This window comes from Rhincodon typus, chromosome 12, assembly GCF_021869965.1.
Source record: "Rhincodon typus isolate 14 chromosome 12, sRhiTyp1.1, whole genome shotgun sequence".
In the NCBI taxonomy this organism is placed as follows: Eukaryota; Metazoa; Chordata; class Chondrichthyes; order Orectolobiformes; family Rhincodontidae; genus Rhincodon; species Rhincodon typus.
The window spans coordinates 347417-362533 of record NC_063343.1 but is presented as its reverse complement, the minus strand read 5'-3'; the positions used below and the strand labels follow the sequence as shown (position 1 = coordinate 362533).

At 41.8% G+C, this 15117-nt stretch overlaps 1 protein-coding gene across 1 annotated transcript in view; it reads left to right on the top strand.

Annotated features, from left to right (window-relative positions):
• Positions 1 to 15117, top strand: part of LOC125484570 — a 23243-nt gene that overhangs the window by 7161 nt on the left and 965 nt on the right. Inside the window, exons 4-5 of the mRNA XM_048603917.1 lie at positions 10244 to 10331; positions 13209 to 13292. Of these exons, the coding sequence (XP_048459874.1) occupies positions 10244 to 10331; positions 13209 to 13292 (172 nt within the window). The remainder of the gene's footprint in view (positions 1 to 10243; positions 10332 to 13208; positions 13293 to 15117) is intronic.

Here is a 15117-nt window from a genome sequence, read left to right as displayed (position 1 = left end):
CCCCCCACCAAATCCCACCGTGGTCAAAACTGCCCTCAACCGCATCTCTTGCATTTCCCACATTTCTGCCCTCAAACCCCCTCTTCCCAACAAAAATAAAGACAGAATCCCCCGGCCCTGACATATCACCCCACCAACCTCCATGTCCAGCACATCATTCTCTGCTACCTACAATCCGACCCTATGACCAAAGAGATATTTCCGTCCCCACACTATCTGCCTTTCATAGGGACTGCTCACTCAGTGATTCCCTCATCCACTCCATTCTCCCCAATAACCCCATCACATACAGCACCTTTCCCTGCAACTGCAAGAAGTGCCACACCTGCCCCTACACCTCCCCACTCGCCTCCATCCAAGGCCCAAAGCAAAGTTTTCATATCTGACAGGGGTTCACCTGTACATCCTCCAACTTAGTTTCATGTATCTGTTGCTCCCGATGTGGCCTCCTCTACTCGGTGAGACCAAGCACAGACTCTGGGACCGTTTCATGGAGCATCTGCGCTTTGTGTGTGATAATCACAATGACACCGCATGCAAACTGGAGGAGCAACATCTCATATTCTACTTTAGGAGCCGATAGCCCAATGACCTTTAACGTAGAATTCACCCAGTTTTAAAATCTCCCCACCCCTGACCTCATCCCACGTCCAAACCTCCCTCTCATCCCCACCTCCTTGACCAGACACAACCTTTCCTCCTCCTCTCCCACCTATCCACCCTACCCTTCCCACTGACCAATCTCCACTACCCCCTACCTGCACCCACCAACCTTTCCCCAGCCCCACTCCTCCTCCCTCTCTCCGCAACTCTTCCCCCCCCCCCCCCCCCCCTCCCCATTTCTGAAGAAGGGTCCCGACCCAAAACGTGACCTTTCCTGCTCCTCTGCTGCCTGGCTTGCTGTGTTCCTCCAGCTCCACATTGTGTTGTCTCAGATAGAGAGTAGTTTGCTCCTACTGTTCAGAAACTGATGTAAAGTTCACTAATAGTGGTGAAGTATGTGTTAACCTACAATTTGCGATCGCCTCATTACCATATAGACTAGATTTGGATGCATGCAAGAGTGTGCAGATGGTTAAAATTAAGTGTTAGAGCTAGAGAGAAAACGTATTTGCTGGAAATTGGAAGGTAGAGTGCCTACAATTGACAAGTTTTAAAAACTAAAGCAAAGCCAATGTGTAGGCATCCTATTGCAGGTGGGTGATAACACCCAATCAATCTGCTGTTTTATGGCTGCTGAAATAAAGATGGTATTATACAAAGTGTTTGCAAGAATACCATACATAGAAGTACAGATAACAGACGAATATAGGGATTAGGAATAGGAATAGGCCGTTTCACCCTTTGAGCCTGCTCCACGATTCAATATGATGTGGCTGATCCTCTATCTCAAAGCCATATTCCCCATACTTGCAGAAACTTTTCCTCATTTAATCTTAAATGGCCTACTCCATATCCTGAGATTGTGACCCCTGGTTTCAGACTCCCCGACAAGGGAATATATCCTCCCTGCATGAAGCTTATCTATCTTTCTTCAAATTTTATACTTTTAAATCAGATGCTTTTTCTTCCTTCTAAACTTTAGTTTAGCTGGGCCTCTATTGACTAATCTGCCCTCACACGACAGTCCTGCCATCTCCAGTATCAGCCTAGTGAACTTCTGCTACATTCCCTGCCTGCCAAGTATATCCTTTAAGTAGGGAGACCAAAACTGCACACAGTACTTCAGGCCTGGTCTCATGAAGGCCTTTGATAACTGCATTAAGATAAGCTTACCTTCTGAACTCAAATCCTCTTGCAATGAAGGCCAATACACTGTTTGCCTTCCTTATTGTTTGCTCTGCTTGTTCCACTTGTACTAGTGTATGAGGACACCCAGATCCCTTTTTACATCCACCTCTGTCATAATATCATCATTTAATTCTTTTAAAATTGATCCATGGGATGTGAGCATCACTGGCTGGGTCAGCATTTGTTCCCACTCCCTCATTGCTAAGTGACTTGCTCTACGTTTTCAGAGGGCTGTGAAGAGTCAACTACATCGCTGTGGGTCTGGGGTCACATGTAGACCAGACCAGAGGAGGATGGCAGATTTCCTTCCCTAAAGGACATGAATGAGCCACATGAGTTTTTCCTGACAATTGTCAGTGTCTTCATGATCATCATTAGACTCTTAATTCCAGATTTTGTTTTTCATTGAATTCAAATTTCACCATCTGCTGTGGCAGGATTTGAACCCAGGTCCCCAGAACATTACCTACTTCTCTGGTTTAACAGGCCAGTGATAATACTACTATGCCACCGTCTCCCCTACCCTGCCTGATTCAATAAGTTCATGAAAACCAATGTAGTAGTAGAAACAAATGAAAAAGGCCTTTAAAATTGTTGAATAAATCTTATTAAGGACTTCCATCGAACATGCAAATGCAGAAAATTCCTTAGCACTCCTTGAATTCTGATTCATGTGCAATATCATGACAGCATTCTACATGCAAGAATGGTTGAAAATAATGTATTGGAGTGAATGACATGGGAAGAGGAGAGCGAGCATGTCATAATGTTTTTGGGAGAGTGGCATGTTCAGGGTAGGAGGAGGGGAGGCGGTGCAGAGGGTAGTAGAGGAAGTATGGCACGGCAAGTAAGTGGAATGACAAACCACCTCCTAAAAATAAAGACTTGGTGTTTATATAGTACCTTTCACGACCACCAGCTTTGTCAAAATGTTTAAAGCCAGTGAAGAACTTTTGAAGTGTAGTTGCTATGCTAATGTAGGAAACAAGCCAATCAGTTTGCCTACAGTAACCTACCATAAGCAGTAATATAGCAATGACCAAATAATGTGTTTCATCAGTTGAGGAATAAGTATTGATCAGCATGCTCAGACAAACTCCCTTACTCTTCTTCAAAATAGTACCATAATATCCACTTGACAGACCTCATGAATCTTTGGTTTAATCTCTCATCCAAAAGGTACAGATCCAAGAGTGAAACTGTCCTTCAGTACTGTACTAGAGTGTTAGTCTTGATTTTTGCGCTGATGTCCTGAAGTGGGACGAGAGCCACATCCTATCAGCTGAGCTACGACTAACATATAATTTCAGGCGACAGTTGACTGTCGATGTCCCTGCTTCCGCCAACCCTCTGGTGTCTTGCAACTGATTATCGATACCCTAAAAGTTCCTAAGCAGCAACCAGTACAACTGGAGGAAGAGAGGCAGCACCCACCAGAACTCTTCCTGCTAAGGCTCCTGGGAAGAAGTTAGTCAAGGAGCGTTTTAACTAAGACAGCCTTCCCATTCCTTATTCAGTCTCATAATCCCTATCAGAGGTAGACAGACAGGAGACTGGAAGAACACAGCGAGCCGGCAGCATCTGGAGGAAAGTAACAGTCAACGTTTCGGTCCTGAAGAAGGGTAATACCCGAAACGTTGACTGCTCCTGGCCTCCAGATGCTGCCTGGCTTGCTGTGTTCTTCCAGCCTCTGTTTACCTTGGATTCCAGCATCTGCATTTTTTTTTTGTCTCATAATTCTAAGAACAGTGATAGGGATTATAAACACCATTATTTACCTCATTCACTCCAAAGTTAGTCTTGTCCTCACTTCATTACACAGACAAATACCATCACCAAACCAGGTATAACAAATAATTTATTTTACAAATCTGTGTGACAGGCACGGGAAAGTGCACAAAAAATGCACATTTTCACCATCATACTGATTTAACTAATTAAATTTATAGTTTTGATATGACTGATCTCTGATTGTCTCTGTTTAATGGTTCCAACTAAATGCAGGAAAAGAAACAAAATGACAATTTTAAGTGAAGCCTTTATTTTTATCTAGATATAATACTAAAAGAAATGGTAACTGCAAATGAGGAAAACATACAATTTGAAATTGAGAACTTGGAGCAAGAGTAGGTTTTATTTTTGAAGATACAATTATTCATTAATTTCGAATGTGTCACTCTGAATTAGTTCTGCCTAACAGAACCCAGAACAAGTGGTTCGTTACAAAGTTTGTACTCAAAATGCCGAAAATCTGCAAGGTTTGTTGTCGTTCCTTTACCTAGAATGCCCACAAAATTTCTATTTCTAATCAACTTGTAATGGATGAATGAGCTTCAATTGTTAGAGTCTGAAATTCATACATAATTTATTTTTATAGCATCAGGTGCTGTAAATGTAAATTATTGCTAAAAGATTTCTTCTGTTGAGCAGAGTATTCCTCATGAATAACAAACTCATTAAGGAACAGGTGTTGATTATAGGGTTTCTCTAATTGATCTAATTTTTATAGATTTATTTGGGTTGCCTTGTCTTTGACATATGGTTACAGTCAGCTCTCATCCATCTTATCTCCTAACTCAGCTCTTCTGACACTGAATCCTTTAACTAAACATTCAAGCAAGGTGAGCAGAAAAGCCCAAAAAGAAAATCATTCAAACTTTCCACAGTCACTTATCATTACTACCTTCCATAGTACTGGTAGAAATAGCTAGTGGACCGTCATATTTAGTGGTTTCTCCTCCAAACCCGGTCTTATCCTGTCTCTTTCTTCTGCCACATCACTGCATCAGCTGATTATTACATTTTATTGTATTAATGTTTTTCTCTCCATGTCCTACCCAGACACTCACTCTATATGTTGATTGATATGTGTGAAATAGAACTTTATTATAACAGCCCAAAGCTTTTCTTATGGTAACTTAATTCTGTCCCTTTTGAATTATAGCACTAATTGAATTTGAAATGATGTGCTGAATTTACTTCCTTTGTGCTGCTGTCTATCACATACTTCTGAAAGGTCACTCGTGCGTTTTGTTGCACGGTCAAAAGCCTGCTATTTCTTTAATCTTTCCTGATAAACTGTTCCTCTGATGGCAAGGATCTGTCTTAGGTTTATATCAGGCTTATATTGAACAGCACTCACCATTGGATCTGCTGAGGCCAGCTTCTGATTTGACCGAGATTTCTAGTATATAGAACATAGAACAGTATAGCACAGTACAGGCCCTTCGGCCCACAATGTTATGCTGACATTTTATCCTACTCTAGGATCAAAACTAACCTGCGTACCCTTCATTTTACTATCATCCATGTGCCTATCCAAGAGTTGCTTAAATGTCCCTAATGTATCTGACTCTACTACAACCAATAGCCGTGCATTCCATGCACCTGCCGCTCTCTGTAAAGAACCTACTGTCATCTCCCCTGTACCTTCCTCCAATCACTTTAAAATTATGCCCCTTGTGATAGTCATTTCTGCCCTGGAAGATGGTCTCTGGCTATCCACTCATCATCTTGTACACTTCTATCAAGTCATCTCTCATCCTTCTTTGCTCCAGTGAAAAAAGCCCTAGCTCCCTCAGCCTTTCCTCATAAGACCTGCCCGCCATTCCAGGCAGCATCCTGGTAAATCTCCTCTGCACCATCTCTAAAGCTTCCACCTCCTTCCTATAATGAGGCGACCAGAACTGAACACAATATTCCAAGTGTGGTCTAATCAGGGTTTTATAGAGCTGCAGCATAACCTTGTGGCTCTTAATCTCAGTCCCCCTGCCAATGAAAACCAACACACCATATGCTTTCTTAACAACCCTATCAACTATGGACGTGGACCCCAAGATCCCTCTCTACCTCCACACTGCCAAGAATCCTGCCATTAACCCTATATTCTGCATTCAAATTCGACCTTCCAAAATGAATCATTTCACACTTTTCCAGGTTGAATTCCAGCCGCCACTTCTTTGCCCAGCTCTGCATCCTGTCAATGTCCCATTGCAACCTATGTGATCCGGCTTTAATGACTAAACGTTGACGAGATTGTAAAGACGATGTTCGCAAGAGCAAGCCAGAAGTTCTGAATTCTACATGAGTATCCCACTTCCCAACTCTCCAAAGACTGCCCACTATCTAAAAGGCACAGGACAGCTGTGATGGTTTACTGTCCACTTGTCTGGATTACTGCAGCAGCAACAACACTGGAAGCTCAAGATGATCCACCTAGGAACATAGGATGTAGGAATGGGAGTAGGTCATTCAACCCCCTCAAGCCTGCTCCACCATTCAATAAGATCATGGCTGACCTGTGGCTTAATTCCAAAGGTTTGCCTTGGACTCGTATCCCATGATGCCCTTGCTTAATAAAAAATATGTCTGTCTCAGATTTAAATCTAACACTTGAATTAGCATCAATTACCATTTGAGCAAGACCGTTCCAAACCTCCACTACTCTGCGTGTTTTCTAACAGCTGACCAGAATGGCCTGGGCCTAATCCTTAGACTGTGCCTCCTGGTTCTAGATCTTCAACCAGTGGAAATAGTTTATGTTTATCTACTCTGCCTTTCCCTATTAATATCCTGAAGACCTCATTTGCATCACCCCTTAACGTTCTAAATTGTAGAAAATAAATGCCTAACTGGTCTAATCTCTCCTCGTAACTGGACCCCCAAAGTGCATGTATCATCTTTGTAAACCTGTGTTCTATTCCTTTCAGGGCCAAGGCATCTTTTCTAAGGTGTGGCTCCCAGATCTGCTCACAGTACGCTTAGCAGAATTTAACTGCAGCATAACATCTACACCCGTATACTCCAGCCCTTTAAATATGAAAGCCAGCATTCCATTAACCTTCTTGACTATTATCTGCACCTGTTAATGACATTTTAAAGAGCTGTGCACCTGAACATCCAAATCTTGATGGACATCCAGTGTATTTAACTTTGTGCCTTCTTAAAAAAATAAGTACCCTGATCTTTCCTTTGTCAGTCTGAAGTAGATAACCTCACACTTGCTTATATTAAACCTGTCTGCCACAGCTTTGCCCATCCACCCAATCTGTGCATGATGTAATTTTATGCTGTTGTCAACACTGTCTACAGTGCTGCCCAATTTTGTGTTGTCAGCAAGTTTGGATACTTGACTTTTTATGCCATTTTCTAGGTTGATATTGAATGTTGTGAATGATTGCGACCCCAATACAGATCTCTTAAACATTCACTCCCTCCTCTATCAGTGCACAGTAGAAGCAATGTGTACCATAAATAAGACTCACTGCAGCACTCGGCCTTCTTCAGTAGCGCCTTCCAGACCCTTGACCTCTACCCCTTGGGGATATGGCCAGGTAATGCAACCTACAAGTTCCCATCTAAGCCCCACACCTTCCTGATTTGGAAGTAGATCAAGAAGCATGGGATGGAGGAATCGTTGGGATTTAATATGACCAAATTTGCACCTGAATCACTTTCTCTCTCGTTCCTGCAGTGAAAACAGGTTTAGCTGTCCGAGCATTCTCATTACCTTCATGCCCACGTACTGAAATCAACTTTCAATCTTTTTTCTGAATGTTATAATTGTGAGGATCTAAGCAGATAATTACATTCACATTGTGATTGCCAGCAACTAAGATGTGAGATTAAAAGATATATAAATCTTCTGTACAGAGTAATAGATATGTGGTATAACAATTAACACTGTGCCAATTAGCTCCGTAAAGAATTGACCAAATACTGATCAAAAGATTGAATCAATGTTGATAATCAAATGCACACTTAACGTAGTGCTTTGTGCCTTGCTGAGACCATTCCCTGCTGTCGTCTTGGATTAAATGTGTACCTTAGTCCCAGCAGTTCTTTAACTTTGCTTTTGTAGTCCAGACCCATTCCTGCTTTTCTCTTACTTTGATAATTTGGACTTTATAGAGTTGCTCTGCATTATACCTTTCTCTCACTACTCTGACCCAATCCTAAGGGATTCCTCTGGCCTTTCTTTTTAACTTCACCAAGTAATGTCTCATCCTTTTTAGGAATATGCATTTCTAGGTTCCTTTTCCATTGTGTAGGTAAGCCGCACAGCCTATTATCGCCATAACCCACACTAAAGTTCTTCTGCATTGTTTATACTTTGCGTTGTAACTTGAAATAAAGGGATGATATCTGGCCCAAATCACTTTGCTTCGAGTCTACCTGTTTCGGTCCAAATTGATGAGATGGAAACCATTTCATTTTACTATCCATATGGAAGATCCTTTTGGTTATTATCATGATGTGGAGGTGCCAGTGTTGGACTGGGTGGACAAAATCAGAAGTCACACAACACTGGGTTGTAGATCAACAGGTTATTTGAAATCACAAGCTTTTGGAGTGTAGCCCCTTTGTCAGGTGAAGTATCCTTCTTTGACCAGTACTTCCCTGGAGCGGAGAGACTATGCCATGTTCTTTGCAGCCATCAACATGTCATCGATGACGACGAGCATCTCGCCAAGATCCTCCCCACGTCTCTACTTCTCGCCTTCTAACAACCGCCAAACCTTAAACAGGCCATTGTTTACAGCAAACTACCCAGCCTTCAGGACAACATCGACCACAACACCACACAACCCTGTCATGGCAACCTCCACAAGACATGTCAGATCATCGACATGGATCCTACCATCATGTGATTCGGCCAATGTTGTCTATCATACACTGCAAGCAAGGATGCTCCGAGGTATGGTAAATTGGCGAGACCATTCAGATACTATGGCAATGGATGAATGGACACCATGCAACAATCGCTACACAGGGATGTTCCCTCCCAGTCAGGGAACACTTCAGCAGTCAAGGACATTCACCTTCTGATCTTTGGGTAAGCATCTTCCATGGCAGCCTTCAAGATGCACAACAACACAGAATCGCCAAGCAAAAACTGATGGCCAAGTTTGGTACCCACGAGGACGGCCTCAGCCATGATCTTGGGTTTATGTCACGCTACATGTGACCCCACCACACTGTTCTGTATCTGTAAAATCTTCCTTAATGTCCTGTCTTGACAGTTTCACTTTGATAAATTGTTATGACCGCTCTACCTTAATTGGTTTGTACAGTTTTGGATTACTTACTACTTTAGTTTAGACCCTCGGCATGCGACTCTTATATCTGTCATGCTATTCCAGTCATTTGGTTTGACTCCAGCACCACCTTACTTTTTAATTTTTTTGTAATTATCTCTCTGCTTCAACTAAGTGGATTATAGGGTCATCCCTTTGCTTGTTATTCAGCTGTTGACATTTTGCTCACACTGTCTAACGCTTTTGATCACCTGTAAACTTATTATTCGACACTCCACTCACACCATTTTTAAGATCTTTGGATCTCTGCCCATAAATTCTGTGTTCTTCTTGCTTCTCTCTCACCTCACCTGACGAAGGGGCTGCACTCTAAAAGTTTGTGTTTCACATAATCCTGTTAGATTATAACCTTGTGTCATGTGACTTTTGATTTGGTTATATTAGCTTTGCCTTTGGGATATATGGGCACTTTCTGCCTCAAGTCAAAGAAAAGTGCTGAGCTTTTCCAGCAACTTTGTTTTTGTTCAAAGTAAACTAATATTGAATTGTTGCTGCTGTAAGATACCACACATTTTTCTTTATTGGGACTATAAACTGAAGTGGAAATTGCACTTCTATATAACTGACATATCAGAAGAGTTTTGCAACTCGAAAATTTAGTGCTGTACATTTTGAGATAACAAGGTGTAGAGCTGGATGAACACGGCAGGCCAGGCAACATCAGAGGAGCAGGAAAGCTGATGTTTCCTTTTTTTTTCCTGAAGAAGTGTCCAGACTTGAAACGTCAGCTTTCCTGCTCCTCTGATGCTGCTTGGCCTGCTGTGTTCATCCAGCTCTACACCTTGTTATCTCAGATTCTCCAGCATCAGCATTTGCTACTATCTTTGTACAATTTGAGCTGTGTAATAGAGTTGCCAGTTGAAGAGGGAGAATTCAGGATTGAGTGACAATGGGAGTCTTTCAAGTTAAGCAAGTTCTCCCTTCTAACAGTTCTGAGTTGCAGAGTGTTAAAAGCTGTAAGTGTCAGGGCATCAGTGAAAATCAGAGCTTCCAACCAAAATCACCCATCTTCCTCTCTTTCTTTCTGTATGAAAATCATTTAAGAATAAAAATCCTTTCTTTACTCTGTTGCTCGTTAAAGCTGTGTATTACAATAAATTGAATTGCTTTCAATTATTGATGAAACATGGTGCAAATTACCTTTATCCTATAAGTCAGCTAAATCAATAATTATGATGGTCTATTTGCGATTTTGTACATTTGGAAGGCTTGTGGAACAGTGGAGCATGTTTATTATGCACCCTTCCTGGTTAAGTCTTAACATTCATATCACAATCCCTTTAATTGAGTACTTACTATTGGACTTTATTGGCGTTGCTAGCTCTCTAGGGCTGAATTAATATTTCTCTTCGCAGGCCACCCCACAGTCCGAAGCCAGATCCATAAAGAAGCTTCAAAGAAAAGTAACTGATCCTGCTCCACAGTCTACGAAACCGGATTCAGGTAAGCAGTAGTAACCGCGTTGCATTTAACAATAATAGTTTTGGTGTAGCAGCTTTTAAGAAGTAAAAGCAAAGTTACTTTAGAGGATTAGAAACATTTTAATCTTATGTTACAAGCACAGATGTTTTGTTTTATCTTTCATTCCAGCATTGAACATGTATTGCACAGGGAGGTGATGTCATAGTGGTATTTTCTAGGAATCCAGAAACCCAGACTAATATTCTGGGGACATGTGTCCTAATCTCACAACTATAGACAGTTAAAGCTGAATTAAATTTTGTAAATCTAGAATTAAAAGCTTGTCTAATGATAACCATGTAAACAATTGTTGATCGTCCTAAAAACTCAGTGGTTTACTATTACACGTGCTGACCTGCTGACTCTGCAGGTCCTCCTTACCAAAATCTGGGGGCTTTTTAAAAAATGGGAGAGCTAACCCAAAGACCATCTAAGCTACAGCCTGACATAGTTATTCTCAGAGAATCAAATCTTACCATATCCTAGATGCCATCATAACCATCTCTGGGTTTACCCAGTCCCAGCAACAGGACATACTCATCAGAGATGGCAGCTTAGTGTACAGTCAGGAGGGAGTTGCACCAGAAATCCTGCATTGACTCCAATGGAAGTCTCATGGTATCACATCAACTAGAAAGAATCTAGATCTGGCAGCACTGCAGAGTTTAGATCTGATCCATTGGTTGCAGGATTGCTTAGCTCTGCTTATTGCATGCTGCTTGGCCCTTCTATAACCTGCTTTGAACCAGGGTTGATCCTTGTCTTGGTGATAATAGTAGAGTGGTTGACTGTATCAGGCTATTGCCTGACTTGGCTATGGGACAGTTCTCCCTATTTTGGCAGAAACCCCCAGATAGTAGTAAGGATGACATTGCAAGGTTGGTAGTGTGTATAGCAGACCTAGTCATAATGGCGAGAAATTTCAGTTGTGTCCGAATAAACTGGTAGGAAGTAGTAGTGAAAGGAGAAAGAGGTCTTTTATTGTTACAGTATGCATGGGATTCTTTCTTATTCAGTTGATTGAAAGTCCAATAAACGAGGATCACAACTAGATTGTGTAATGGGTAATGACGACGGAACAGTTTGGAAGAGTAACAAGCAAAACATCATGTTAGTAGAATCAGGAAAGTTGACGTTTTGGGTCTGGACCCTTCTTCAGAAATTTCTGAAAGGGTCCTGACCCGAAACGTCAACATTCCTGCTCCTCTGACGATGCCTGGCCTGCTGTGTTCCTCCAGCTCCACACTGTGTTATCCCTGATTCCAACATCGGCAGTTCTTACTATCTCTCGATGTTAGTAGAATTATTGAGTAATTTCAGCACAGAGGAGGCTATTCAACCTGTTACAGTCGTGGCCTCCAATGTAGGAAGATTTAAATTTAAAATCAACAGTGACGTTTAGTTCAAGGAATGAGAAATACAAAAGTTGTGGAATTATGTTAAATGTCTGTAAGACCCTTTGTGGGCTGCAGTTTGGAATCAGTACAAAACTGTGATCTCGGTACTATAAAAATAATTTTCTAATACTGGAGAAAGTACAATATCTACAACTGTGGCACCAAACTGAGAGATTACAGATTTTGAAACATTGCATAGGTTAGGACTTTTTTTTTTCCAGAAAAGAGAAAATCTGCGCAAGGGCAGCATGGTGGCTTAGTCAGGTGGCACAGTGGTTAGCACTGCTACTTCACAGCACCAGGGGCCTGGGTTTGATTCCACCCTCGGACAACTGTCTGTGTGGAGTTTGTACATTCTCTCCATGGCTGTGTGGGTTTCATCCCACGGTCCAAAGATGTGAAAGTTGGGTGGATTGGCCAAGATAAATTGCCCATAGTGCCCAGGAATCTGTAGGTTAGGTGGATTAGTCATGGGAAATACAGGATTTCAGGGAATAAGGTTTGGGGGTGGGTACTGCGTGGAATGCTCTTCGTACTTGATGGACCGAATGGCCTGCTTCCGCACTGTAGGGATTTATTCTATGTTGTGAACCTAATGGCGTCCTTTAAAATAAGGAGTGGGTTAGATAGTGTAGACGTGGATTGCCATTTGTGATAGAATCCAAAAGCTAAAGCCATAAGGAAATGTGGTTAAATTTCTGCACTCGGAGTGGTTTGACTATGGAACTTGCTTCTGCAGGAAGTGGTTGAGACAGATAGCTTGGATGCTTTCAGAAAGAAACAAGATAAGTACATGAGATAAAGGGAATATAAAGATATGGTGAAAATTGGGTATGACATGGTTTAGCATACCACAAATTTGTTTATTGGGCATCTGATGGCTCCCAAAATGAAACAAAGGTTTATTTAAATTTTAATTTTGCTACTTAAAAATAGGAAAAATGAGAGTAACAGAATCAGACGTAACATTATTGCAATTGTGTAAAGGTAACTGCAAAGACATGATGAAACAGCTGGCCAGAGTTGGTTGGAAGGGAAGTCTAGCAGGGAGGATAATGGAGCAGCAATGGACTTTGAGAGTAATTCAGGAGGCACAGCAGAAATTTGTTGCAAGAAAGAAGAAACAAACTAAGGGAGGATGAGGGAACTGTCACTGTTAAGGAAAGTCAGGGACTGCATAAAAGCAATGAAAAAGCATACATTGTGGTGAAGATTATTGGGAGGCCTTTTAAAAACCAGCAGAGGATAACTAAAAATGCAATAAAGGGAGAGAGAGGATGAAATATGAGGATAGGCTGGCTAGTAATATAAAAGGAGACTAAGTTTTTTTTTAGATATCTAAAAGATAAGAAAGAGGCAAGAGTGGACATTTGACCATCGGAAGATGACGTTGGAGAAGTAACAATGGGGAACAAAGAAATGGCAGAGGAACTGAATAAGTACTTTGCATCATTTTTCACAGATGAAGATACCAGTAGCATAGCAGAACTTCAGGAGAGTCTGAAGGTAGAGTTGAGTGTAGAGAAGGTTCTGGGGAAGCTGAAAGGTCTGAAGATGGATAAATCACCTAGATCAGATGGCCTACACCCCAGAGTTCTGAAGGAGATTGTGGAGGCATTAGTGGTGATCTTTCAGGAATCACTAGAGTTAAGAAAGTCCTTGAGAACTGGAAATGGCTAAAATAATACCCCTGTTTAAGAAGGGAGGAAGAAAAAAGACAGGAAACTATAGCCTGACCTTGGCCGTTGTTAGGAGTTTAGAGTCTGTTCTTAAAAATGAGATTGCAGAGTACTTGGAAGTGCATGGCAAAATAGGGTTGAATCAGCACAGTGTCATCAAGGGGAGATCATGCCTGACAGATGTTACAATTCTTTGGGGAGGCAATAAGCAAGTTAGACAAAGGAGAGCCAGTGGATATGATCTGATTGGATTTCCAGAAGACCTTTTGACAAGGTGCTGCTCGGGATGCTGACAAATAAGGTAAGAGTCCATGTCTTTTAGAGGCAAGATACTGGCATGGATAGAGGATTGGCTGACTGGCAGAAAGTAGGGATAAAGGGGTATTTTTCAGGATGGCAGCCAGTGACTAGTGGATTTCCACAAGGGTCAGTGTTGGGTCCATATTATTCATGTTATACGTGAACAATCTGGACAAAGGAACTGAGGGTATTATTGCTAAGTTTACAGATGACACAAAGCTAGGTGGGGGGACAGGTGGTGAAGAGGAAGTAGGGAGGCTGCAGAAGGACTCGGGCAGGTTTGGAGAGTGGGCAAAGAAGCAGCAAATGGAATGCAGTGTGGGGTAAGTATGAGGTCATGCACCTCTAGGAATATTGGAGATGTAGAGTATTTTCTAAATGGAGAAAGCTTCGGAAATCTGAAACACAAAGGAATTTAAGAATCCTAGTTCAGGATTCTCTCATGGTTGGCAGGCAGATTCAGTTTGCAGTTAGGAAGAAAAAAGATGCAGTGTTAGCATTAATTTCAAGAGGATTAGAATACAAGGGCAGAGATGTACTGCTGAGGCTGGTCAGACTGCATTTAGAATATTGTGAGCAGTTTTGGGCCCTGTATCTAAGGAAAGATGTGTTGGCATTGGAGGGGGTTCACATGAATGATCACAAAGCTGAAAGACTAGTCGTATGAGGAGTGGTTGATGACCCTGGGTCTGTACTCAGTGGAGTTTAGAAGGACGAGGGAGGATCAGATTAAAACTCAGGTAATACCAAGAGGCCTGGATAATGTGGACATGGAGAAGATGTTTCCACTAGCAGAAGAGACTAGGACTAGAGTACACAGCCTTAGAGTGAAGGGATGACCCTCCAGAACTGAGTTGAGGAGGGATTTCTTCAGCCAGAAGGTGATGAATCTGTGGAACTGTTGCTGCAGAAGGCCAAGACTTTGGATGTATTCAAGACAGAGATAGATAGGTCTTGATTAGTAAGGGGGTCAAAGGTTACAGGGGGGAATCAGGGGAATGGCATATCAGCCATGATCAAATGGTGGAGCAGACTCTGGTCCAGTTCTACTTGTTAAGATGTCCAGCTGTAAAGCAGTTTCATTTTTGCACCCTAATAGTCAAACAGACATCTACTATGTGTTGAAAGGCTGAAGTAAAGTTTATTCAGCAATGTTTAGGTAATTATGTCCTCTAGCTGAGATGATTAATCTCCAGTGATGACTACCATCTTCATTTGTGTGAGTAATGACTAAAGTCAGTGCAACATTTTCTCCTTAAGACCCATTGGCTTTTTAGTAACATGCATGTTTACTCTCTGTGCTGATTGAATCAGTATTGGCCGTTTTATGAATTTTGCTAGTAACAAAGTGAATTCACCAAATATCATATTGAAATCCAGTTCATACATTTG